At 43.3% G+C, this 21741-nt stretch overlaps 1 protein-coding gene across 1 annotated transcript in view; it reads left to right on the forward strand.

Annotated features, from left to right (window-relative positions):
- Window positions 1–21741, forward strand: part of sptbn5 (spectrin, beta, non-erythrocytic 5) — a gene marked incomplete at its 5' end in the record, with an annotated part of 47643 nt that overhangs the window by 4560 nt on the left and 21342 nt on the right. The window contains 41 exons of the mRNA XM_079174640.1: window positions 1–129; window positions 230–458; window positions 3777–3863; window positions 3954–4061; window positions 4927–5011; window positions 5464–5597; window positions 5815–6035; window positions 6458–6596; window positions 7093–7212; window positions 8018–8106; window positions 8514–8667; window positions 9184–9387; window positions 10168–10374; window positions 10471–10627; window positions 11255–11385; window positions 11904–12107; window positions 12197–12349; window positions 12562–12692; window positions 12806–13057; window positions 13469–13544; window positions 13646–13857; window positions 13937–14186; window positions 14301–14440; window positions 14529–14628; window positions 14918–15088; window positions 15163–15327; window positions 15399–15488; window positions 16338–16474; window positions 17006–17192; window positions 17361–17467; window positions 17592–17682; window positions 17768–17884; window positions 18326–18483; window positions 18751–18883; window positions 19205–19350; window positions 19643–19757; window positions 20322–20432; window positions 20733–20912; window positions 21001–21201; window positions 21268–21417; window positions 21504–21608. The exon at window positions 1–129 is cut by the window's left edge and continues 29 nt beyond it. Of these exons, the coding sequence (XP_079030766.1) occupies window positions 1–129; window positions 230–458; window positions 3777–3863; window positions 3954–4061; window positions 4927–5011; window positions 5464–5597; window positions 5815–6035; window positions 6458–6596; window positions 7093–7212; window positions 8018–8106; window positions 8514–8667; window positions 9184–9387; window positions 10168–10374; window positions 10471–10627; window positions 11255–11385; window positions 11904–12107; window positions 12197–12349; window positions 12562–12692; window positions 12806–13057; window positions 13469–13544; window positions 13646–13857; window positions 13937–14186; window positions 14301–14440; window positions 14529–14628; window positions 14918–15088; window positions 15163–15327; window positions 15399–15488; window positions 16338–16474; window positions 17006–17192; window positions 17361–17467; window positions 17592–17682; window positions 17768–17884; window positions 18326–18483; window positions 18751–18883; window positions 19205–19350; window positions 19643–19757; window positions 20322–20432; window positions 20733–20912; window positions 21001–21201; window positions 21268–21417; window positions 21504–21608 (6076 nt within the window). The remainder of the gene's footprint in view (window positions 130–229; window positions 459–3776; window positions 3864–3953; window positions 4062–4926; window positions 5012–5463; window positions 5598–5814; window positions 6036–6457; window positions 6597–7092; window positions 7213–8017; window positions 8107–8513; window positions 8668–9183; window positions 9388–10167; window positions 10375–10470; window positions 10628–11254; window positions 11386–11903; window positions 12108–12196; window positions 12350–12561; window positions 12693–12805; window positions 13058–13468; window positions 13545–13645; window positions 13858–13936; window positions 14187–14300; window positions 14441–14528; window positions 14629–14917; window positions 15089–15162; window positions 15328–15398; window positions 15489–16337; window positions 16475–17005; window positions 17193–17360; window positions 17468–17591; window positions 17683–17767; window positions 17885–18325; window positions 18484–18750; window positions 18884–19204; window positions 19351–19642; window positions 19758–20321; window positions 20433–20732; window positions 20913–21000; window positions 21202–21267; window positions 21418–21503; window positions 21609–21741) is intronic.

Consider the following 21741-nt stretch of genomic DNA (forward strand, 5'->3'; position numbering starts at 1 on the left):
CTCAGCTAAGGAGGCTCTGCTGATCTGGTGTCAGAGGAAAACTTCTGGTTACGACGGCGTAAACGTGAACGACTTCTCTTCCAGCTGGAGGAACGGACTGGCCTTCAACGCCCTGATCCACGCACACAGGTAACACACACACACGCACACAGACACACACATTTCTTTCTATTCACCATCCAATCTGCCTTCATCCCTCTCTCTGTCTCGCTGTCTGTCCCCCCTCCAGGCCTGACCTCTTTGACTACAGTCGTCTCCATGCTGAGGACACGCTCAGTAACCTGCAGCACGCCTTCTCTGTGGCGGAGCGTCAGTTTGGGATCATGCAGCTGCTGGAGGTGGAGGACGTGGTGGTCAAGCATCCGGACGAGAAGTCCATCATGACCTACGTGTCTCTGTACTACCACTACTTCTCCAGGATGAAGCAGGGCCAGACCATCCAGAAGAGACTCACCAAGGTCTGAACACACACACACACACACACACACACAGACACACACACACACACAGACACACACACACACACACATTCACACACACACACACACACACACACATTCACACACACACACACACACACACATTCACACACACACACACACACACACACACACACACACACACACACACACACACACACACACACACACACAGACCTACACACAGACACACACACAAACACACACACACACACACAGACACACACACACTGTATCAGAACAGTAAGAGGAAGTGCAAAGTACACAAAGTACAATCTATTAGAAATATGCTCTATTGTATTTCATTTTAAAATTGGCAGTAGACTACTGCTAGTACTGCTGCTAGTACTGCTGCTAGTACTACTACTGCTGCTAGTACTGCTGCTACTGCCAGTACTAGCAGCAGTAGTAGCACTAGCAGTAGTACTAGCAGCAGTAGTACTAGCAGCAGCAGTAGTACTAGCAGTACTAGCAGTAGTACTAGCAGTAGTCTCTTAGTAGAGACACACTAACGGTCCAAACCGTGGACTCTTCTGTCCTCTGCAGGCTGCCGTAGGAACTGCAGCAGCAGTGTGATTAACACACAGACAGTCAGTCAGTGAGGATTACTGCTGGATTAGATTCACCTGCTCACAGAACTCACAGCAACACTGGAGGAAACAACATAAGTTTTAATCTTCATGTGACGATGAGAGACTCTGAGGAATAATAATAAAGACATTTAAACACAAGAATATGATGAATAATAAATGAATACTCACAGGAAGGAAAAACATAATGTGTTGATCACCTTTTTACATTAAATATACAAATGAACTGCAGAATGATATCATAGTTATTAATCTATAAGCAGCGGTGGAAAGTATATATTTACTCAAGTACTTTGAGCATCCTCATGACCCGTAATACTTCTATCATAATAATCTCAGAGGAATATTCTCCTTTGCTCTTCACTACATTTAGATGACGTTAAAGTTACTTTACAAGTCTTTTGTTTTTGCAGAAAAATATATAAAAATTATTAATCGATGAATTGATTTTAAGAAAATAAACAATTTAAAAAATAATTTATATTGTTTTTCCAGTAAAAACATGTGCTGGTTTTAGATGTAATAATGTGAGTTTATTAGTAATAAAGTTGAGGTTAGGGAGAACAGTCAGTGTTAATACTTCAACTACATTTAACTGATTTTACTGACATATGCAGGAAAACACAGTATTTTCACATTGTGGTGTTAAAACAGAGTATTTTTCACCGTCCGTGTAGTCTTTGTACTTGTACCCGTAACAGAGTACTTTTCACCGTGTAGTCTCTGTACTTCTGTCTGCAGGACCGATGCTCATGGTCTCATGTCCAGCTGGTGGTCAGCTGGTGTCCAGCTGGTGGTCAGCTGGTGTCCAGCTGGTGGTCAGCTGACCGTGGAGCCTCTCTATCCTGTGTAGTCCGCTGTGGGCGGGGCTTCAGCCACTAAGCTCATCAGATGAGATCACAGTCTGAGACGCTGCAGCAGGAAGAAGCTGCACACCTTCACCTGCTGCTCAGTCACAGCTAGAGCAGCGAGGATCTCTGTGGATCCGAGAGGCTGTCGTGTGTTTCTGCTTGTTGTTGCTTGTCTCTGTTGGGTTGTTGGTCTGCTCTCAGACTGTTGTGGCTTCTTTGTGACGAGAACAGAAGATGATTTCCCGTCACTTTGCTGGACAGAAAGTTTATTCTTCCTTCTGTTTCTCAGCTGTTTCCTGTTTGTTTCTCTGTTCTCTGAAGCTTTGAGGCCACGTTTAGATGCTCGGTGGAGGATTTCTGCATCGATGTGATGAAATACTTCTCTTGTCTAATTCTCCTCATGTTGAGTCGTGATGGTTGGAGCTCGAGCAGCGTTGGCGGTTTATGCTTCTGCAGCAGGTAAAGCAGGTGTGTTACCTGGGTCACCTAGCGGGGCTTCAGGTGTGTCACGTGAGCTTCCAGCCTCCAGCTCACCTGTAGTGGGTTATTCCAGGTGTTATTCCAGGTGTTATTCCAGGTGTGCAGAGGTTTGGATAAAAGGCTTTTCAGGTCTGAATCGGCGGTAGCAGGTCTGCCAGGTGTGTCGTGGGGATTTAGAAACACACCTAGCAGGTATAATGTGTGCACCAGGTGCATTACAGGCTCATGAGAGGTTTACACAACGGCTTTTCAGGCTTAAAGCACATGTAGCAAGTATGTTCCAGGTGTGGTCAAAGTATTTATGCTTAAATTAAAGTTACACAGCCGCCAGGTGTGCACAGCTGTGGCTGAGTTATCTAGAAGCATCTCCAGCAGTAACACTGTGAGCACCAGGTGTGTCCAGGTGTGTTAGATGTTTCCACGAGAAACGATTTAGGCTTAAATTAGAGACAACAGGTGTATGAGGTGTGTTTGAATAAGTGGTCAAGGGATCTGGAATCATTTTCAGCAGGTATACTGTCGACAGCAGGTGTGTTCCAGATGTGACGAAGGTATCTAGAAGCATCTTAGTGGTTTTCTACCGTATAGATCTACCTTTACTGGTGTGTTCAGGGTTCTATACATCGTGACTCCATGTGGACCTGTGTCTCAGGTGTGTCTAAGCTCCTCTCAGGTCTCCTTTGACTGCAGGTGAAAGGTGTGTAGAAGGTGTGTAGAAGGTGTGTAGACTGGTCCAGGTGTGACACGGTGTTCTTCTGGGTAGATGAGCTGCAGGTGTGTGTGTGTAACAGCTGAGTATGTCGCTGGGAGGAAGTCTCAGCGGTCGCTGGTTAAAGAAACAGTTCAGGAGAGAAACTTCCACCAGATCCCACAACAAGGTGTGTTCTGTGTTTACAGCGTTTTAATGTGTTTTAATACACAGAAAACTCCTAAAAACCTCTAAAGGAACTGGTGAGGTTCCTCAGGGATCCGCCTCAGGTCCTCAGTCTTTTAACTTTCAATCTTTTAAAACATTTTTCTTCACATTTCTACAGACCGGCTTTTATGTGATGTCGTCGCTTTTCTGTTTTATTTGTATTTGTTGATTTTACTAAATTATTTTACTACAGAATTATCGATACATTTTGGCCATTTTCAAGCTAAAGTGACAAACTGGTTTCCAGCCTCTGAACTGTTCAGATTTACTGCTTTTCGTTTGTCACTTTGAGCTTCAGGATGTTGTGTTCGTTATTTCTTCACCGTTTATTGACATTCTCTGCATTCTATTAGTGAACTGACAGTTGAATTGATAATGAACAGACTCCTTTAGTTGCAGCTCTATTGGAATAAAGTTTAAACAACGAGACGTCAGACTGACTCAGGATCTGTGTCCTCAGATCGTCGGGATGCTGATGGAGCTGGATGACATGAAGGTCCAGTACGAGAGGCTGGTCTCAGATCTGCTTCTGTGGATCAAGACCAAGGTAACAACAACACGAACGTTAGTGCTGCCGTCTGGATGTGAGGACTCCGGGCTGAACTTCACGTGTTGCTTGTTGTCTGACTGACTGAAGGTTCTGCAGCTGAACGACAGACGATTCCCAAACTCAGTGAGGGAGATGCAGAAGCTCCTGATGTGGTTCAAGACCTACAGGACGGTGGAGAAACCTCCCAAATACCAGGTGAGACTCACCTTCACTCAGCCTTCAGCTCAGAGCTCTTCTTCAGTGTCTTCACTCCTTTTGTTGAAAAAAGATATTTAATTCTATTATTTTTTTGTGCTTCAAAACAGTTTTTCTCTCTCAAAATCCAAAGAATACTTAGTATTGTGATGATGAGCGATGACATCATAAAGTACGCAGCTCTACGCAGCTGGATTTGATTTGTTTCCCGTCGTTAGACTCATTGAATATTTATAGAAGTGGACGTAGTGGTGACGTCACCCGTTGGTTTGTGGACGTTTTGAAGCCTCCAGTTCGGCGAGGTCGTCGTCGCCATCTTGTTTTTTTGCAACCAGTGAACAGGAAGTGACCATATTTGGACTGAGGAGGAGTGACGTAGAAAAAACAAGATGGCGACGGCAGACCGACTCTGGTTAGCAGGTCGAGAGAGAAGCAAAGAACTCTGGGAGAAATCCTCGATCGCTCATTTAAATCAATAATAATATAATACATTTTATTTGTATAGCGCTTTAAAAGGCACTTTACATGGTAAACAACAGACACGATAGAAGCAATTACAATACAAAGGAATAGACGACATAAACACACATAACTACCTTCACAGGTTAGAAGGTGAGTTTAGAACGTTTACAGGTTCTTTGGGATTTATATTTGGAATCAAACTCTAAATGTAATAATTCAGAATTGTTCAGATGAATACACATAATAATCAGATCAAATAGTGCTTCTTACTAAATATTACACTGTAATGTGAGAGAGCTGAACACCAATAAATAATAAGATGAGTTAGATTCTCCACTTCTACACATCAGTGACGTAGCAAAGTGAACGTGGAGCTCAAGAGATTCACGTCTCTGTTCATCAGGAGCGCGGAGCGATCGAAGCGCATCTGTTCAGTCTGAAGACGCTGCTGAACGCCAACAACCAACGAGCTTACTATGCTCCAGAGGGTACGACACACACACACACACACACACACACACACACACACACACACACACACACACACACACACACACACACACACACAGAGACACACACACACACACACACACACACAGAGACACACACACACACAGACAGAGACAGACACACACACACACACACAGACACACACACACACACACACACACACACACACACACACACACAGACAGAGACAGACACACACACACACAGACAGAGACAGACACACACACACACACAGACACACACACATCGATACGTAGACACATTGTGTTTATATTCTTAAGATAATCAAATAGAAATGTGTGCAGATGGACAAATTAGATTGATTTGTGTAACACCACAACTTTTCTCATTGCGTTTTGTGTGTGTCTGTCTCTGTGTGTGTGTGTGTGTGTGTGTGTGTGTGTGTGTGTGTGTGTGTGTGTGTGTGAAGGTAAAACCCTGAGTGACGTAGAGAGGAGTTGGGTTCTCCTGGAGAGAGCAGAACACGAGAGGGAGCGAGCTCTGCAGGAGGCGCTGCTCCGTCTGGAGAACCTGGAGCAGCTCGCGCAGAAGTTTGAGAGGAAGGTAACCTTTCAAAATAAAAGACTTCCTCGTGCATTACAAACATCCCAAAATCGAATGACTTTGTTGGTTAATATATTACGATTTTTAGTCTTCAGACATTTGTGACTAAAGCAAACTGTTGTTTCTTTTTACCCGTCAGCTGGATCTGTGCTCATCTCCTCACATAGTTGTTGTTGTTGTTGTTGTTGTTGTTGTTGTTGTTGTCGTGGTTTCCCAGGCAGCGCTGAGGGAGGGCTACCTGGAGGACACGCTGCGTCTCATCCGGAGACAGGACATCCGAGGTCTGTCCTCTCTGGAGGAGGCTCAGGCGGCCGGACGGCGTCTGGAGGCGTTGGCCACCGACGCTCTGGCCAGAGAGCCGCGCTTCACCGCCCTGAGAGACATGGCGGAGAGCGTGGAGAGAGGAAACTACCACAGCAAGGAGCAGCTCACCAGGAGGTCAGAGACACCGTTTAATGTTATCCTGCGCTGTAAAACGGGACTAAAACATCAACATGTGGCATATATATATAATATATTATAATATATATATTATTATTATTATTATTATTATAATAATATTATTATATATATATATATTATAATTATTATTATTATTATAATAATATTATTATATATATATATATATATAATATATTATAATATATATAATATATATATTATTATAATATTATATATATATATATTATTATTATAATAATATTATTATATATATATATATTATTATTATTATTATTATAATATTATTATATATATATTCATATTATTCTTCTTATAATATTATTATAATATATATATATATATATACTATTATATATTATAATATATATTATAATATATTTGTGTTTTGTGTTTGTAAGAGAGGAGAGCATTCGCCATCGATGGAAGGACCTACTGCAGCAGCTCCAAGAGCAGAGGGGGCTGCTGGGAAATGTAGTTGAAAACCTCAGCGTCCTCCGAGACATCGAGCTCGTCTCCCAGGAGCTGAAAGAACTACAGGTGAGTTCACACTGACACTAATAATAATAATTGTTATTATTCATTATTTATGAGGATGCTGCACAGGAACAGGAAGTTTATGCGTTTACAAAATAAAATAAATGCATGTAGTCATTGTTTTTTCTTAGACAGAAGTGACCATATTTGAATGAGAGGGTGTTGGTTGGTCGTTAGCATAGCATACTGTAAGTTACCAGCTAACGATAGCAAGCTAGCTCGGTTAGCAAGGTGCACTGATTATTCACGTCAACTGTGATATTAATTGGGATGCTAATTAACTCCCTGAACACTTTCGTAGTTTCTCTGATTTGTAGAATAAAATGTTTATGATGAAAAATCATAATTTTAAGCTTTGATTCGGTTTCTTTTGACTGAAGTATTCATCACACATGATGTGTTCAAGGACCGTCGGAAAGAAGAAAATCTGACGATTATGAGAGTTTTTGTCTCTGATAAACGGTGTAGTTTTGGTGATGATCTTATCCTCTGTCCACAGTCCCAGGCCAGTTCCTCTGAACTGGGTAAACAGCTGGCGGAGGCGGAGTCTCTCCTTCAGAAACAAGACCTCCTGGAAGCTCAGATCTCAGCTCATGGAGAAACCATCACGACGATGAAGGTAAGTTATTGATTATGTTAATATATCATCGTATTGATTATGATAATATATCACAGTGATGAAGGTAAGATATTGATTATGTTAATATGTCATCATATAGATTATGTTAATATAGCATCATATTGATTATGTTAATATAGCATCATATAGATTATGTTAATATATCACCGCATTGATTATGTTAATATATCATCGTATTGATTATGTTAATATATCAGCATATTGATCATGTTAATATATCATCATATAGATTATGTTAATATAGCATCATATTGATTATGTTAATATATCACCGCATTGATTATGTTAATATATCATCATATTGATTATGTTAATATATCATCGTATTGATTATGTTAATATATCATCATATAGATTATGTTAATATATCATCATATTGATTATGTTAATACAGTATCATATAGATTATGTTAATATATCAGCATATTGATCATGTTAATATATCATCATATAGATTATGTTAATATATCATCATATTTATTATGTTAATACAGTATCATATAGATTATGTTAATATATCAGCATATTGATTATGTTAATATAGCATCATATAGATTATGTTAATATATCATCATATTGATTATGTTAATATATCATCGTATTGATTATGTTAATATATCATCGTATTGATTATGTTAATATATCACAGTGATGAAGGTAAGATATTGATTATGTTAATATATCAGCATATTGATTATGTTAATATAGCATCATATAGATTATGTTAATATATTATCATACCATCAGGTGTTTTTAAAGGAGGTCCTGTGTTTCTTCCTCTCAGGTGAAGCAGACAGACGGTCCTCACATCCAGAGCAGAGTGAGCGCTCTGGACTCTCAGTACAGATCTCTGGTTTCTCTCAGCAGCAGCAGGTTTCCTTCTCTTTTCACTTTATGGATAATAATTAAGAAACAGAACGTTTACTAAATATATGAATATATATCACTCCTCACCTCTCCTCGTTTTCTCCTCTCGTTTCCTTCTCTCCTCTCTCGTTTCATCCTACCCTCTCAACTTGTTTCCTTCTCTTATGTCTTTTCCTCACCTCTCTTGTTTCCTCCTTTCTTGTATCCTCCTCTGCTCTCCTTTCCACTTATCTCCTCTTTTGTTTCCTCCTCTCCTCTCCTTTCTTCTCCTCTTCTGTCTTGTTTCCTTTACCCTCCTGTTTCCTCCTTTCCTCTCCTCTCTTGTTATCTCCTCTCCTCTCTCATCTCCTACCCTCTCATCTTGTTTCCTTCTCTCACGTCTTTTCCTCTCCTCTCTTGTTCCCCCCCACCAGGAGGAGACAGCTGGAGGCTCAGTTGAGGCTGTTTGAGTTCTTCTCTGACTGTGAGGAGGTCGAGTTCTGGCTCTATGAACGCTGGCTGAGGCTCCAGACCGCCGGACTAGGACGAGACCTGAACCACATCCAGCTGAGTCAACACAAACACAAGGTAGTTCACACACACACACACACACACACACACACACACACACACGCATACAAGGTAGTACACACCTACATACACAGACACACACACACACAGACGGGGGAACAAATATAATAGTAATAACAATAATACAAATATTCATGCTCATTAAACTTATTTAATTTCTTCAGTTAAAGTTTCTTCTTGTTCTCAGTTTACTTTTCATGCGTTAAATGTTTAAATACTTAAACAAAACTTTAAGAGAACATTTCTTGATTTTACATCGACTAAAAACTCCAAATAATGTCATTATGATGCCTTTGATCTGAATTACTTTTTTTTTTAGTGTATTTGTATTTATTTACTTTATTTACTTGCCTTTAGTGGCACGTTGCAACGTCTAAATGAGTTTTATTTACCACAAAAATTAAGGATTTAAATAAATGATGACGTGGAAGATTTCATCTTTACAAACAAAAGAAAAAGTCATATTGATTTGTTGCATTTTTGTGTCATTAATCTGAATTACTTCCTTGTCAGGCATTGGAGGCGGAGCTCCAGGCCCAGGAGACCCTGTACCGGGGGGTTCTGGGTCGCGGTCAGGACCTGCTGTCCAAACAGAGTCCGCCGGACCAGCGAGCCGTCCAGAAGTGGATCCGAACCCTGAAGAAGCAGTGGAACCGCCTGACCGACGAAGCGACGGGACGCCGCGACAGACTGCAGGCCGCCGCCGCCATCAAGCAGGTGAGAAAACGCCATCTATCCATTTTAATATACGTTAAAGTTTATTTTATCTGTCTGTCATTGGACAAAGTCATCCAGATGTCACGTTTTGATGCCTCGAGTTTATTCGTTCCCTCCAGTGTGATGAATAAAGTAGCTAGCATTGTAGCTAGGCTATTGATTAGCACGTCTTCTGGGAAGAAGTACAAACAAACGTTTTTTTATTCTTAAGGCCTTGTGGAAGTATATAACACCGTTATACTGTTTGTTTGGTTACATCTTTGCACTATTGTTTAGTTAGTTAATTTAATATTATTCTATTTTATTGTATATATTGTGAATTTTTATATTCAATACTTTTTACCGTGTTATTTTTTATCTATTTTATCTCAAATAAAATAAAATAGTATCTATCCATCCTATAATATAATATAATATAATATCATATAATCATATAATATAATATAATATAATATAACATAATATAATATAATATAAAAGCCAAAAGCAGTTAGAGCTTCCTTCAGATCATTGAGGATTTATTATTTCAGTCTTTAGTGTCTTTTATGTTTTAATTTCTTTGTTTTCACAATATTTCACCTATTATTATATTATAAAATGTATATAAATATTGTGTAGATGTCACAATGAGGTGTTTTGACCATCCAATCAGGATTCGTGGTCGTGTTTTTTTGAGCCTCCTGCCGTGTCCCCGTAAACCACAATCATAGTTATAGTTGCTGAGCGTGGTTGTGGTTTAGGAGGACCAGATCCTCAGACCTCCCTTTTTCCACCGTTCAGTACTTTGCAGATGTGGCGGAGGCCGACTCCTGGCTGGGCGACAGGAAACCGCTGCTGACCAGCGAGGATCATGGGAAGGACGAGTCGAGCACGGCGGCGTTGCTGCAGCGCCACCTGCGGGTGGAGAGGGAGATGGCGGCCTACGCCTCGGAGATCAAGAGACTGACGGAGCAGTCGAGGAGCGCCGCCCAGCTAACGGCTCTGACTGTGAGTACCGGACTCAAATCAAAACTCAGCATATCGGTCCACAGGAGCTCTAAAAAATGACGCCGACTCACTTCCTGTGACTCACTTCCTGTCTAGGCGGAGCCTCAGCAGAGTAAGATGATCCAATACAGCGACTCTTCCGGAGACGAGGAGGCGCCAGGAGCGGTGACATCACCGCCGTCTAGTGCCAGGGGAGGGAGGGGCTCCGGGAGTGAGGACAGCAAGGCCAAGGTCCTCTTCAGATACAGCAGAGGTACTGGAGGTCTGCAGCAGTGCATGATGGGAAACAAACATTAGACGTTAGTTTTTTAGTTTGGATGTTTGGTCAGTAAACTTCCAGGTGCATGTCAATCATTTATTTCTAGTTTAATTTCCTGTCAGTAAAATCTTTTTGGGATTAGTTTTCACGACGGACGGCAAAATACTTTTTGTTATAATAATAATATTATTATTATTATTGTTCATTTGGTTTTATTTTACATCTAAGTTATGCATATATGTTTATCTGTTCTATATCGTCTAATTTTTATCTGATTTGATCAAGTCTGTTGTATTTTCTGGTTATGAATATTATTTATAGTAATCATTAAGTCATATTACTTAATATTCATAATATGTATTAATATTACTATTAATATTAAATTGGAATAGATCAAAAATAGATTAATAATGTTGTAAAACCGGTAGGAAAAGTAACTTCAGGTGGTGGATATTTAAAAAAGAAAATAGTTAAATTATTTGATGTTTTTCTCTGGAGTGGCGTGAAGGATAACGGAGCGGAAGTATAAATATATAAGTGCAAGAGTCTTTCATAGAATATATTTTGTTCTTAATTGAACTTTTCCTTTTTTAAATGTACTTTGAACTAAACTGATTGCAGGTCAGTTTCCGTGGGATCGTAACGAGATCGTAACCGTCGTCAGCACCGAGCCGGACGGAGTTCTGGCCAGAGACGCCCGAGGAAACCAGCAGCTCGTCCCCAAAACCTACCTGAGCCTCCTGCCAGCCACCGTACGGTCAATGATCAATAACATTTAAATTAGATAAATTATCAGACACCTTTTTTAAATCAGTCTTTAGGCTTTAAAATAGGATGTCATGACACCAAAAATGTAGTCGATACCGCGGTAAAAAACAAAACGACTTTATTACCGTTTGCAGATTGTTTTTTGCAGATTCATTATTAATTTCTCGCCAAAAAACTACATTTTACAAGATTACATTTGAACACATACATGTTAGCATTATAATCTGCTCTCGACCAATACTAATTTTTACTTAATAGAGCTTGAACGCGTCATAAAGTAACTCAATGCGACCTCCGTAAGTTAGCTGTTAGCTCCTTTTTTTTTTTCGCCAAGCAGGACTGTGCTGCTAGCAGCTAGCTAGCTAGCTTTCCTCCTGTAGATTCCAACACAGATGTTGTTGTTAATAATGGAGCATTATCAGGCGAATGTTTTGATGTCATTGTCGTGTCATGAGTCATTTTAGATCTATAATAAGTAATTTTTCTCCCTCACTCTGCTCAGGCTCCTCCCACCTCCTCGGCCAATGGCGTGCCAGAGAGCTCGAGCAGGAAGTCGAGTCGTCCGAGGCGCAGCCGCTCGATGCGTCGCGGCACGGCCGAGATCCAGACAACATGGCTGCCAGATCCACAGTACCAGAGAGACACGGTGGAGAGCACGCAGGCCGGGCTGGACCGGGACTACAACTCCCTGTTCCACCTGGTCACGGTAAGAGAGGGGCAGCCTGGGAAATGGAGTTTTGTCTGGAGGAAATTGATGCAGCAAATCAAGATTTTCTGGTATGTTTTGTTTTGCAGACGAAGGCGAGGAGTCTGCAGGAGACACTGCGTCTGCATCGGTTCTACAACGGCTGTCAGGAGTTTGAGTCGTGGATGGAGGACAAGGAGAACATCCTGAACTCCTTCAGCACCGACGCAGACAACCTGGGAGCTGTTCAGGCTAAATACGAGGTGAAGATTGTTAAAGAGTTAATTTATTAAATTAGTACAACAATTTCTTTGTTATTATTTGTTTGCATCTTAATTTTGACTTTGAAATAACGTCACATGAAATATTGATAACATTTTATTTTTAAATGTTAGAATATCAAACCACGTGAGGTCAGATTGACCATTTTTTCAAAGTAATATATTTAAATGTGAGATTTGACTTCCTGTCCTAGAACTTCCAGACTGATTTGGCGAGTGGGCGTGGCCAGTTGGACGACATCATCCGAATGGCGGAGGAGCTGGTGAAGAGCCGACACAGCAAACAGAGAGAGATCCGGGACGGACGGAGGAGAGTTTCCAACAGGTACAAACATCTCAAGTGACACTAACCAGAACTCAACTGGTTCATGATCTTTGACGCGGTTCCACCTGTACCAACCTGGATTCTGGTCTCTTCCTGGTCCCTGGCGTCTGCAGGTGGGATCGGATCCAGCGGCTGAAGGACGAGAAGGGCCACGAGCTGCTGAGCACGGCTGACGTTCAGTCCTTCCTGCTGAGCTGCCGGGAGGCCAAAGCTCAGCTGCAGGGTCAGCTGTCGGGCCTCGACGTCGTGGACGTGGGCTGCAGCTCCTTCACCCTGATGGCCGAGGACAAGAACCAGACCCAGACCCTCAGAGACATCCAGACCCTGGAGGCCAAGATCGCCTACCTGAAGAGCGTCGCCAAGATGTATGGGCTTCTGATCCAGGCTGCAGAAACCTCAGTGGTTTAATGAAAACACTTTAGTAGACTTTAAGTAGAATTCAAAGATTTGATATCATTATTTAAAAAATCACCTTTCGTCTCATGAAACCTTAAATATCCCTCAATTTATATTCATATGTTTTAGTCGTTACATCATTTTTGCTGTGTCAGTGCGATGGATACGTCTATAATAAACTTTAGCCATGACCGAGAGATTCTTGCTGACAGATCTGAGAAAACACAATTTAAAATAGTGAACTGTCGATGTGAGAACAGCTGTTTCCTGTTCTGATTTTAAACATTTAATGGAGGAAAGTTTCAAAGAGCGAACATCATCCAGCTGGTTTCATGTTTAACTGCTTCTTCAGTCCACGAAATGCGTTTCTTGTGTTCCAGGAAGCAGGACTGCAGTCCAGCAGAGAGTGCAGCCATCGTGGAGGAGGTCCGGGGTCTGGAGGCTCTGCTGGATCAGGTTTGAGTTTGACTCATCATCACAGATACTGAACTGTATTAGATCCTCTGAGAGCTGTAAGAAATCACCTTCAGACTTCTGCTGTTGTGTTTGTGGACCAGCTGAAGCGTCAGGCTGCAGACAGACAGCGCCTCCTGGAGGAGGCCCGCGGCCTGCAGAGCTTCCAGCAACGGTCCAAGGAGCTGCAGCGCTGGACCAGCTCGGTGCAGGAGCGCCTCCTGCAGGAGGAGACGGCCACCGACGTGGCCTCGGCCGTCGCCCTGCTGGAGCAACACCGGGAGCTCCGGCTGGAGATGGAGGAGCAGAGGAGCAGGTGAAGATGACGCCCCCCCCCCCCAACAGAGAAGCTCAATATTAATAATTAATAAATGTCCACCATGTTGTTTCATCAGGTGGGAGGAGGTGGAGACGTTGGGGAAATCTCTTCAGCAGGGCTCGTCCAACGGGAAGACGGGAGGCGTCGACATCCGGCAAACCCTGGACAAACTCGAAGCCGATTGGTTCAAGCTCGACGAGCTGTGGGCCAGTAGGAGGGAGCGTTTGGAGCAGGGGGCGGAGCTCCAGAGGCTGAACCAGGAGGAAGACCGTATCGAGGCGGCGCTGTCGGGACACGAAGCCCGTCTGAGGGTCAAAGACGTCGGGGTGAGGGACGGAGGTTTCATGGTCCATGAAGACACAATGTGGCATCATGGTCTAAGAACGATCAGACGTTGTGATTCAATGTGTGTTTTGATGATTCTGTGTTTGCTGGTTCAGGACTCGGTGGACAGCGTCCACAGTCTTCTGGGCCGACAGGACGAGCTGGAGGGTCTCCTGAAGGCTCTGGACCAACGGGTGGATCGGTTCACCGAACGCAGCCGGGAGCTCATCGACCAGCGGCACTACGCCGCCAAACGGTAAGAGACACAACGTCAAGATCTGCATTTCCTCAGCAGCGTTTAGAGTCCCGACAGAACTGTCGTGACGTGTGTTCTGGTCTTGAAGCATCAAGGAGAGGAGCAGCAGCATCCAGGAGGCCAACAGGAAGCTGAAGGAGAGCAGCGAGAGGAGGAGGAGTCTGCTGCTGGACTCCAAGAAGTATCAGGTATTTAGTCTTTATAGAGCTTTGCTCTAATATTCTGTTCATCTCAAGTTTTAACATTTATTTACTTCCAAATGATACATTATTTGTTTTATTAACAATTCAGTTTGTGGGGTTTTTCACCTGATGGTTGAGAGATTCTTGTTGACAAATCTTAATTTTAGACATAATTTAAAACAGCAAACTCTGACCGAAGATCTAAGAACAGATAAATGTCAAAAGCATGATTTGAAGGAGAGACTTTAATAACGTGACGACTGTTTTAATGTTGATTATGAGATTCTTTCTGCAGGAGTTCCAGAGAGACGCAGACGAGCTGCTGCTGTGGATGGAGGAGAAGTTTAAGGTGGCGGAGGACGAGTCGTACCGCGACCCCACCAACGTCCTCCCCAAGCTGAAGAGACACGAGGTGGCCGAGAAGGAGATGCAGGCCAACCACGTCCGGCTGGACCGACTGGTTCAGGTAAACTGGTTCCCGGTCCAATGATTTGACGTCCGTCTCACACTGTGCATTAAATGACGCGTGTTCGTGTCCAGCTCGGGCAGGAGATGCTGGCCGAAGAGCACTACAGCAGTCAGAGCATCAGCAGGAAGTCCACTCAGGTCAGCAGCCGGTGGAGGAGACTCCAGGACAAGATGGCCGACAGAGGAGACAAACTGAGGCAGGCGGGGCAGCAGGAGCAGCTGATGGAGCTGCTGCAGGTAGAAGACTGAACTAGTGACTGAACTACTGGAGGCTCAGAGAGAAGCTCATTCCTGTTCCCTTCCTTTAGGATGCCAAGCTGAAGATCGAGGCCATCCAGTGGATGCTGAACAACGCTGCCAAGGGTCACGACCTCCGCTCCAGCCGACAGCTTCTGAAGGTGGGGGGGCGTTTTATATGAGTGGTCCGGTCTAGTTTAGAGTTCAAACGTTGGGTTTATTATCCCAAAAAAGTTCAACAAAACAAATAGCTGACGACAACTGAATTGACAGTAAACCATAAAAAATAATAAATGTTATACTTTTACTTTGTTACAGTAATTTATGGTGTTCTTCATTAAAACACACAATTCAAAAGATAAGGAAATAAAATCTTATATTTTTATGTCATTATTATTTTAAATGATGTATTTTAATGTGTTAGAAGTCAAACAGCTCATCATTCATCTCTAATATCTGTTTTATATTCATGTGAAAACATCTCCTTCAAACTACTGGATTCATTCAAGTTCATCACCAAAACTACATTTTACAGATTACATGTGAACACATCATGATGACGTTATAATGTAGCTTCAGCCAGTACTCATGTTCACTGAGCAGAGCCTGAAGGCATCATGATGTCACTGAAGTGAGCCTCGTTGGTTAGCCGTTAGCGGTGCTGCTAACGTTACTAGCTCTCCTCTGATTGGTTGTTTACAATGAAACATGATCAGAGACTAGAAACACAAGTTCTACTGAGTCAGTAAAACTTTATTTACACTCTGATGGTTAACGTTAAAACTTTATTTACACTCTGATGGTTAACGTTAAAACTTTATTTACACTCTGATGGTTAACGTTAAAACTTTATTTACACTCTGATGGTTAACGTTAAAACTTTATTTACACTCTGATGGTTAACGTTAAAACTTTATTTACACTCTGATGGTTAACGTTAAAACTTTATTTACACTCTGATGGTGAACGATTAACATGCATTCATAACTTTTAACTGTTTCTGTGTGAAGGAGCATCAGCAGCTGGAGCAGGAGGCCAAGGAGCTGGCGGAGAAGATCAACTCCATCGTCAGCCGGGCCAAACGCCTCGCCTCCAATCACTTCGACTCCCAGAGGATCCTCCGTGAGACCGACACCTACCTCACTCTGTGAGTCCACATTCACGGTCCCCAGAGGATGAACCCCAATGACTTTGGTCGTCCTTTTTTTTTTCTTGTTTTCTAGCGCCGCCAACAGGTCAAAGAGTTTCAGCTCCTATAATAAACTATATAGCTAAAATACAGACACTCAGACCTTTAAGGACTAATGTGTCCCATTGAAACCCATTAAAACCTCAATATTTGAATATTTATTATTATTTAATTCTGTGAAACTTTGACTGAACTGCTGCTGAGCGCAGAGGCTGGAAAATGTAAATAACTTAATAAATATAGCACGTGGAGCCTCCACACAAATACATTATCAAAGAAAATACACTTGTTATTTTTATTTTCTATGGTTGATGTCATAGTAACTGTGTTATTCTGCACTAAAGACATGTTCTAGTTCTATCTACTTCTAGTCACGATTGTTCTGTTTCCATAGAGGAGCAGGACTTTTATTTTGAAAAGGAAAAGGAGGAAGCTGATTTTCTCTCAGATGTAGTGGGACATGCTGTCTGAAGGATCTTTGTGCTGCAGGTTCAAGTCTCTCCAGAAGCCTCTGGACCGGCGTCGAGCTCAGCTGGAGGTGTCGGTGCTGCTGTTTGGGTTTCATCACGACGTGGACCTGGAGCTCAGCTGGATCTCTGAACGGGTTCCTGCCTCTGGATCCACAGGATACGACAAGTCTCTGGCTGGAGCCATCAGCCTCATGCAGAAACACAAGGTGCCAGCTGGATTATCCTTCATTTGTTCATCTAAACAGCTCAGAATAATAATGACGGTGAAAAACACAAAACAAAGGGTGCTTTGTGACACATAAAGGTCCATTTTATTATTCATTCTGAACGTTTTATTAATCAAAAAACAGCTAAAATTGGATGTGTTCACACAGGAGCTGCAGGCGGAAGTGAACGCCCACCGAAAACACCTGAACCACATCCTGGAAAAGGGGCGGGGCCTAGCCAAATCCAGCAAATCGGACGAAGAGGTGTTCCAGAGGTGCTGTTGTGTTTCTCTTCGAGGGTCGATTGTGACATTTTTATTTTTATTTTCATGTCAAAATGTTCTAATCTCTTCGATAAATGACGAATGATGAATGTTGTTTTCATGTTTTTATTTGCAGGTGCAGACACCTGAGTGCAGAGTGGGAGGAGCTAGAGGAGGCCTGCAACAGGAGAGCAGCTCACCTGAGCAAGGCCGTCACCAGAGAACAGGTGAGAGAGATTTTTTATTTATATATTTGAGAAAGGGTTTTTGTTTTTGGAGGCGCTTTGTGCTGACTGTGCACCGTCCCTCCAGCTGCTGCTGGACTGCTCTGAGCTGGAGTCCAGGCTGACCGAGACCCTCGCTCTGGTGAACACCGACGACTACGGCAAAGACCGGCTGGCCACTCAGAGCCTCCTCACCAAACACCAGGTACAACACTCACTCTGAGAGAGAGGGCTGCAGACGACTAAAAGCCTTCACCCGGTTAGAATATAGTTAGAAAACACAAAGGTGTGTTGTAGGAATGTGTCTTCAGACTGGATATGAAGTCAGTCAGCTTCTGGTGGACAACCACACAAAGAGGTTATGACACCATTGACAGATGCCCAAGTAAGATGACACAACTCAACAGTGTGTCATGTAGGTGTAGTCATATTTAGACTTTTTGATGAGGAGAACTTACATATTTATCCTAAACCAAAACAATAGGGGACCTCAGATCCTTCCCTGTGGAACTCCTTCTCAACTTTTCTTTGCATCTGTTGCACAGATAGAAATGTTCCTTATTTTCCAAATCCTTTCTGTGAATATCTGTATTTAAATAAAATGGTGAAACGTAGCAGCGCGTGTGTGCGATTCCCTGGGCTGCAGGTGTTGGAGGGCCAGCTGGAGGTTCTGGAGGTGGAGGTGGAGGAGCTGGGAGACCAGGTGGAGCAGGCGGTTCACAACTGGAGCCTGGAGGAGCTCAGTAGGCCTCACGGTCGCCTCAGCAGCCTGAACCAGCAGCTGCAGCACCAGGCTGCTCTCAGGTAAATACTGACTCAGTACTACAAATACTCAGTACAATGCTGCAAATACTCATCATGATACTACAAATACTCATCACGATACTACAAATACTCAGTACGATGCTACAAATACTCATCATGATACTACAAATACTCAGTACGATGCTACAAATACTCATCATGATACTACAAATACTCAGTACGATGCTACGAATACTCAGTACGATACTGCAAAAGTCCTTTGATCAGCTTCAATAAATCTGATTACTAACTGGTCTGTCCCTCCAGGGGTCAGAGGTTAAAGGAAGTCCTCCATCTCCACGAGTTCAGAAGAGAGTCCTCAGAGTTGGAGGACTGGATGGACCAGCAGAGACAGACGGCAGAGTCTCAGGACCTGGGCAACGACTACCAACATGTGCAGGTTTATCTCGTTCACGGGACCTTATTGCAGATATTACGTCTCCTGATATGTAAACGTCAGATCAGGTCTTTGAAACATTTTGTCCACCAGCGTTATTTTTAAAATATTCCATCTCTAAATAAAAATCAGGATCTTTATCAATCTATTGTGCTTATGTTATGTTTTATATCTGCCAATACATCAGCCACATCGCCTCCACCGTATACTTACTACTTATAGTACTGCTAGTATATATAAATATATATATTTTATTTATATAAATATATATAATATATAAAGGTCACCGTGACGTAAAGAGATTTGTGTTTTTTGACGTTTCAGTTGCTTCGAGGGAAGTTTGAAGGTTTCCTGCAGCAGCTTGAAGTTGGAGAAGAGAGACTTCAGAGCTGCAGAGATCTTTCTGCTGGACTGATCCTCAACAAGCACCCTCAGAGCGCTGAGGTCAGAGACACGCTGCAGCAGCTCAGGTACGCCCAGGTGTTCACGCACAGGTGTTCACGCACAGGTGTTCACTCCCAGGTGTTCACGCCCAGGTGTAGGGACTGTAGGTAGTTAGACCAGTAAAATGCAGATGAATTTAAACATGTTAACTTGTTGAAAGCTTTACATTCATATGATCGGATCATTTTCTAAAGGTTTTCTTTGTCCTGACGACATCACGCTGTTTCCACCCAAATGACTCGCTGCCAATTTCTAAATGTTCGTCTTTGTGTGGAGATGAAATGAGCTTTGTGTTTAACTTCTGACGTTTGTTTGCAGTGCATGCTGGGAGGATTTGAGGAGCGTGGCCAGGGAGCGTCAGGATCGGCTGCAGAGAGCCGAGGAGTGTCACCACTTCTACAGAGACCTGAGCGATGCTCTGACCCTCATCCAGGTTAGAACCTCTCTCTACAGAACCTCTCTATAGAACCTCTCTCTATAGAACCTCTCTACAGAACCTCTCTCTATAGAACCTCTCTACAGAACCTCTCTACAGAACCTCTCTACTGAACCTCTCTCTATAGAACCTCTCTCTATAGAACCTCTCTCTATAGAACCTCTTTAGAGAACCTCTCTCTATAGAACCTCTCTACAGAACCTCTCTACAGAACCTCTCTACTGAACCTCTCTCTATAGAACCTCTCTCTATAGAACCTCTCTCTATAGAACCTCTTTAGAGAACCTCTCTCTATAGAACCTCTCTCTATAGAACCTCTTTACAGAACCTCTCTACATAACCTCTCTCTATAGAACCTCTCTCTATAGAACCTCTTTACATAACCTCTCTCTACTGAACCTCTCTCTACTGAACCTCTCTACAGAACCTCTCTACAGAACCTCTCTACAGAACCTCTCTACTGAACCTCTCTCTATAGAACCTCTCTCTACAGAACCTCTCTACAGAACCTCTCTACAGAACCTCTCTACAGAACCTCTCTCCCTCCCTCTCTCTCTCTAGGAGCGACAGAAGAGCATCCCCGATGACGTGGCGAAGGATTTGAGAGGAGTGACGTCACAGCTGAGGAAGCATGAAGCGTTGCTCCACGAGCTAGCTGCTACGGAGCAACAGGTAGAGAAGATGCTTCACGTGTTAAAGCTGCATTCTCTCTAGTGTCCACCAGGGGGCGACTCCTCTGGTTGTATAGAAGTCTCTATGAGAAAATGACTCTACTTCTCTCTTGATTTATTACCTCAGTAAACATTGTAAACATGAGTTTATGGTCTCAATCTCTAGTTTCAAGTCTTCTTCAATACAGCATGATGTTCATTTAGTACATGATGGTCCATTTAGAGTCACACAGACCATAAAGCAGGGGATGCTTTAGGGGCGGGGCTACACAGTGATTGACAGTTGGTGATGTGTGTGTAGTTGCAGGAGCAGCTGGACACCGTCGACACCATCCTGGACCTCTGCACGCCTCAGTTGAAGCTCCGCCTACAGGAAGTGCAGCAGGAAGTGGTGGAGCGGTGGGAGGAGCTCCGACTCCACGCAGAGCGGAGGGAGGAGGAGCTAAAACTAGCGTGTCAGAGATATCTGTTCCTCAACACGGTGAGAACGGACGGACGGACAGATAGACGGAAACATTAAATAATCCCATCACGCTTTACGTCTCTTGTGTCTCTGTGTCGTTCTCCAGGCGCAGGACTACTTCCTGTGGTGCAGTCAGCTGATCGGTGCGATGGCCGCCGAGGAGAGCATCAGCGACGTGGCGACCGCCGACCTCCAGCTGGCACAACACCAGCAGCTGTGGGCCGAGATGGAGGCCAGACAGGAGACCTACCAGCAGGCTGTGGACATGGGGGAGGAGCTTCAGACGCAGGACACCAACAGGAAGGAGGTGAGAAACTACAAAAAGGCTCCTCAGCTGCTTTGGGGTTCGGCTTGTTGACTGTGGCTCCTCCAGGTGTTGGAGAAGCTGGAGGCCCTGCAGGAGGAGCGGGACAAACTGGAGGACCAGTGGAACCAGAAGCAGAGCTGGTTAGAAAGCGTCCACCTGGAGCAGGTCTTCTACAGAGACGTCAACAGCGTGGACAAAACCTCCGGCTCCCAGGAGGTAAAAGCTCATCCGTCGGGTTTCTCCTTTCTGTTTTTAAAGAGGAAACACGAGAAGCTGATCGCTGGTCTGAACCTCTTCCACAGATCCTGCTGCAGAACGGCACTCTGGGAAACGCGGTGGATGAGACGGAGGGTTTGATCAAACGCCACGAAGCTTTTGAGAAGCTGCTCGGCTCGCAGGAGGACAAGGTCTGCTCTTCTTCTGTGGTGTCCTCTCTTGGAATGTGACTCGTTTTTATTTCCTACGTATGGATATAATTATTCAGAATTATCTTTTCACAACAAACTAAAATGTTTTGCGGTGGGGCACAACGATCCAGAT

The sequence above is a fragment of the Pholis gunnellus genome, assembly GCF_910591455.1.
Source record: "Pholis gunnellus genome assembly, chromosome: 15".
In the NCBI taxonomy this organism is placed as follows: Eukaryota; Metazoa; Chordata; class Actinopteri; order Perciformes; family Pholidae; genus Pholis; species Pholis gunnellus.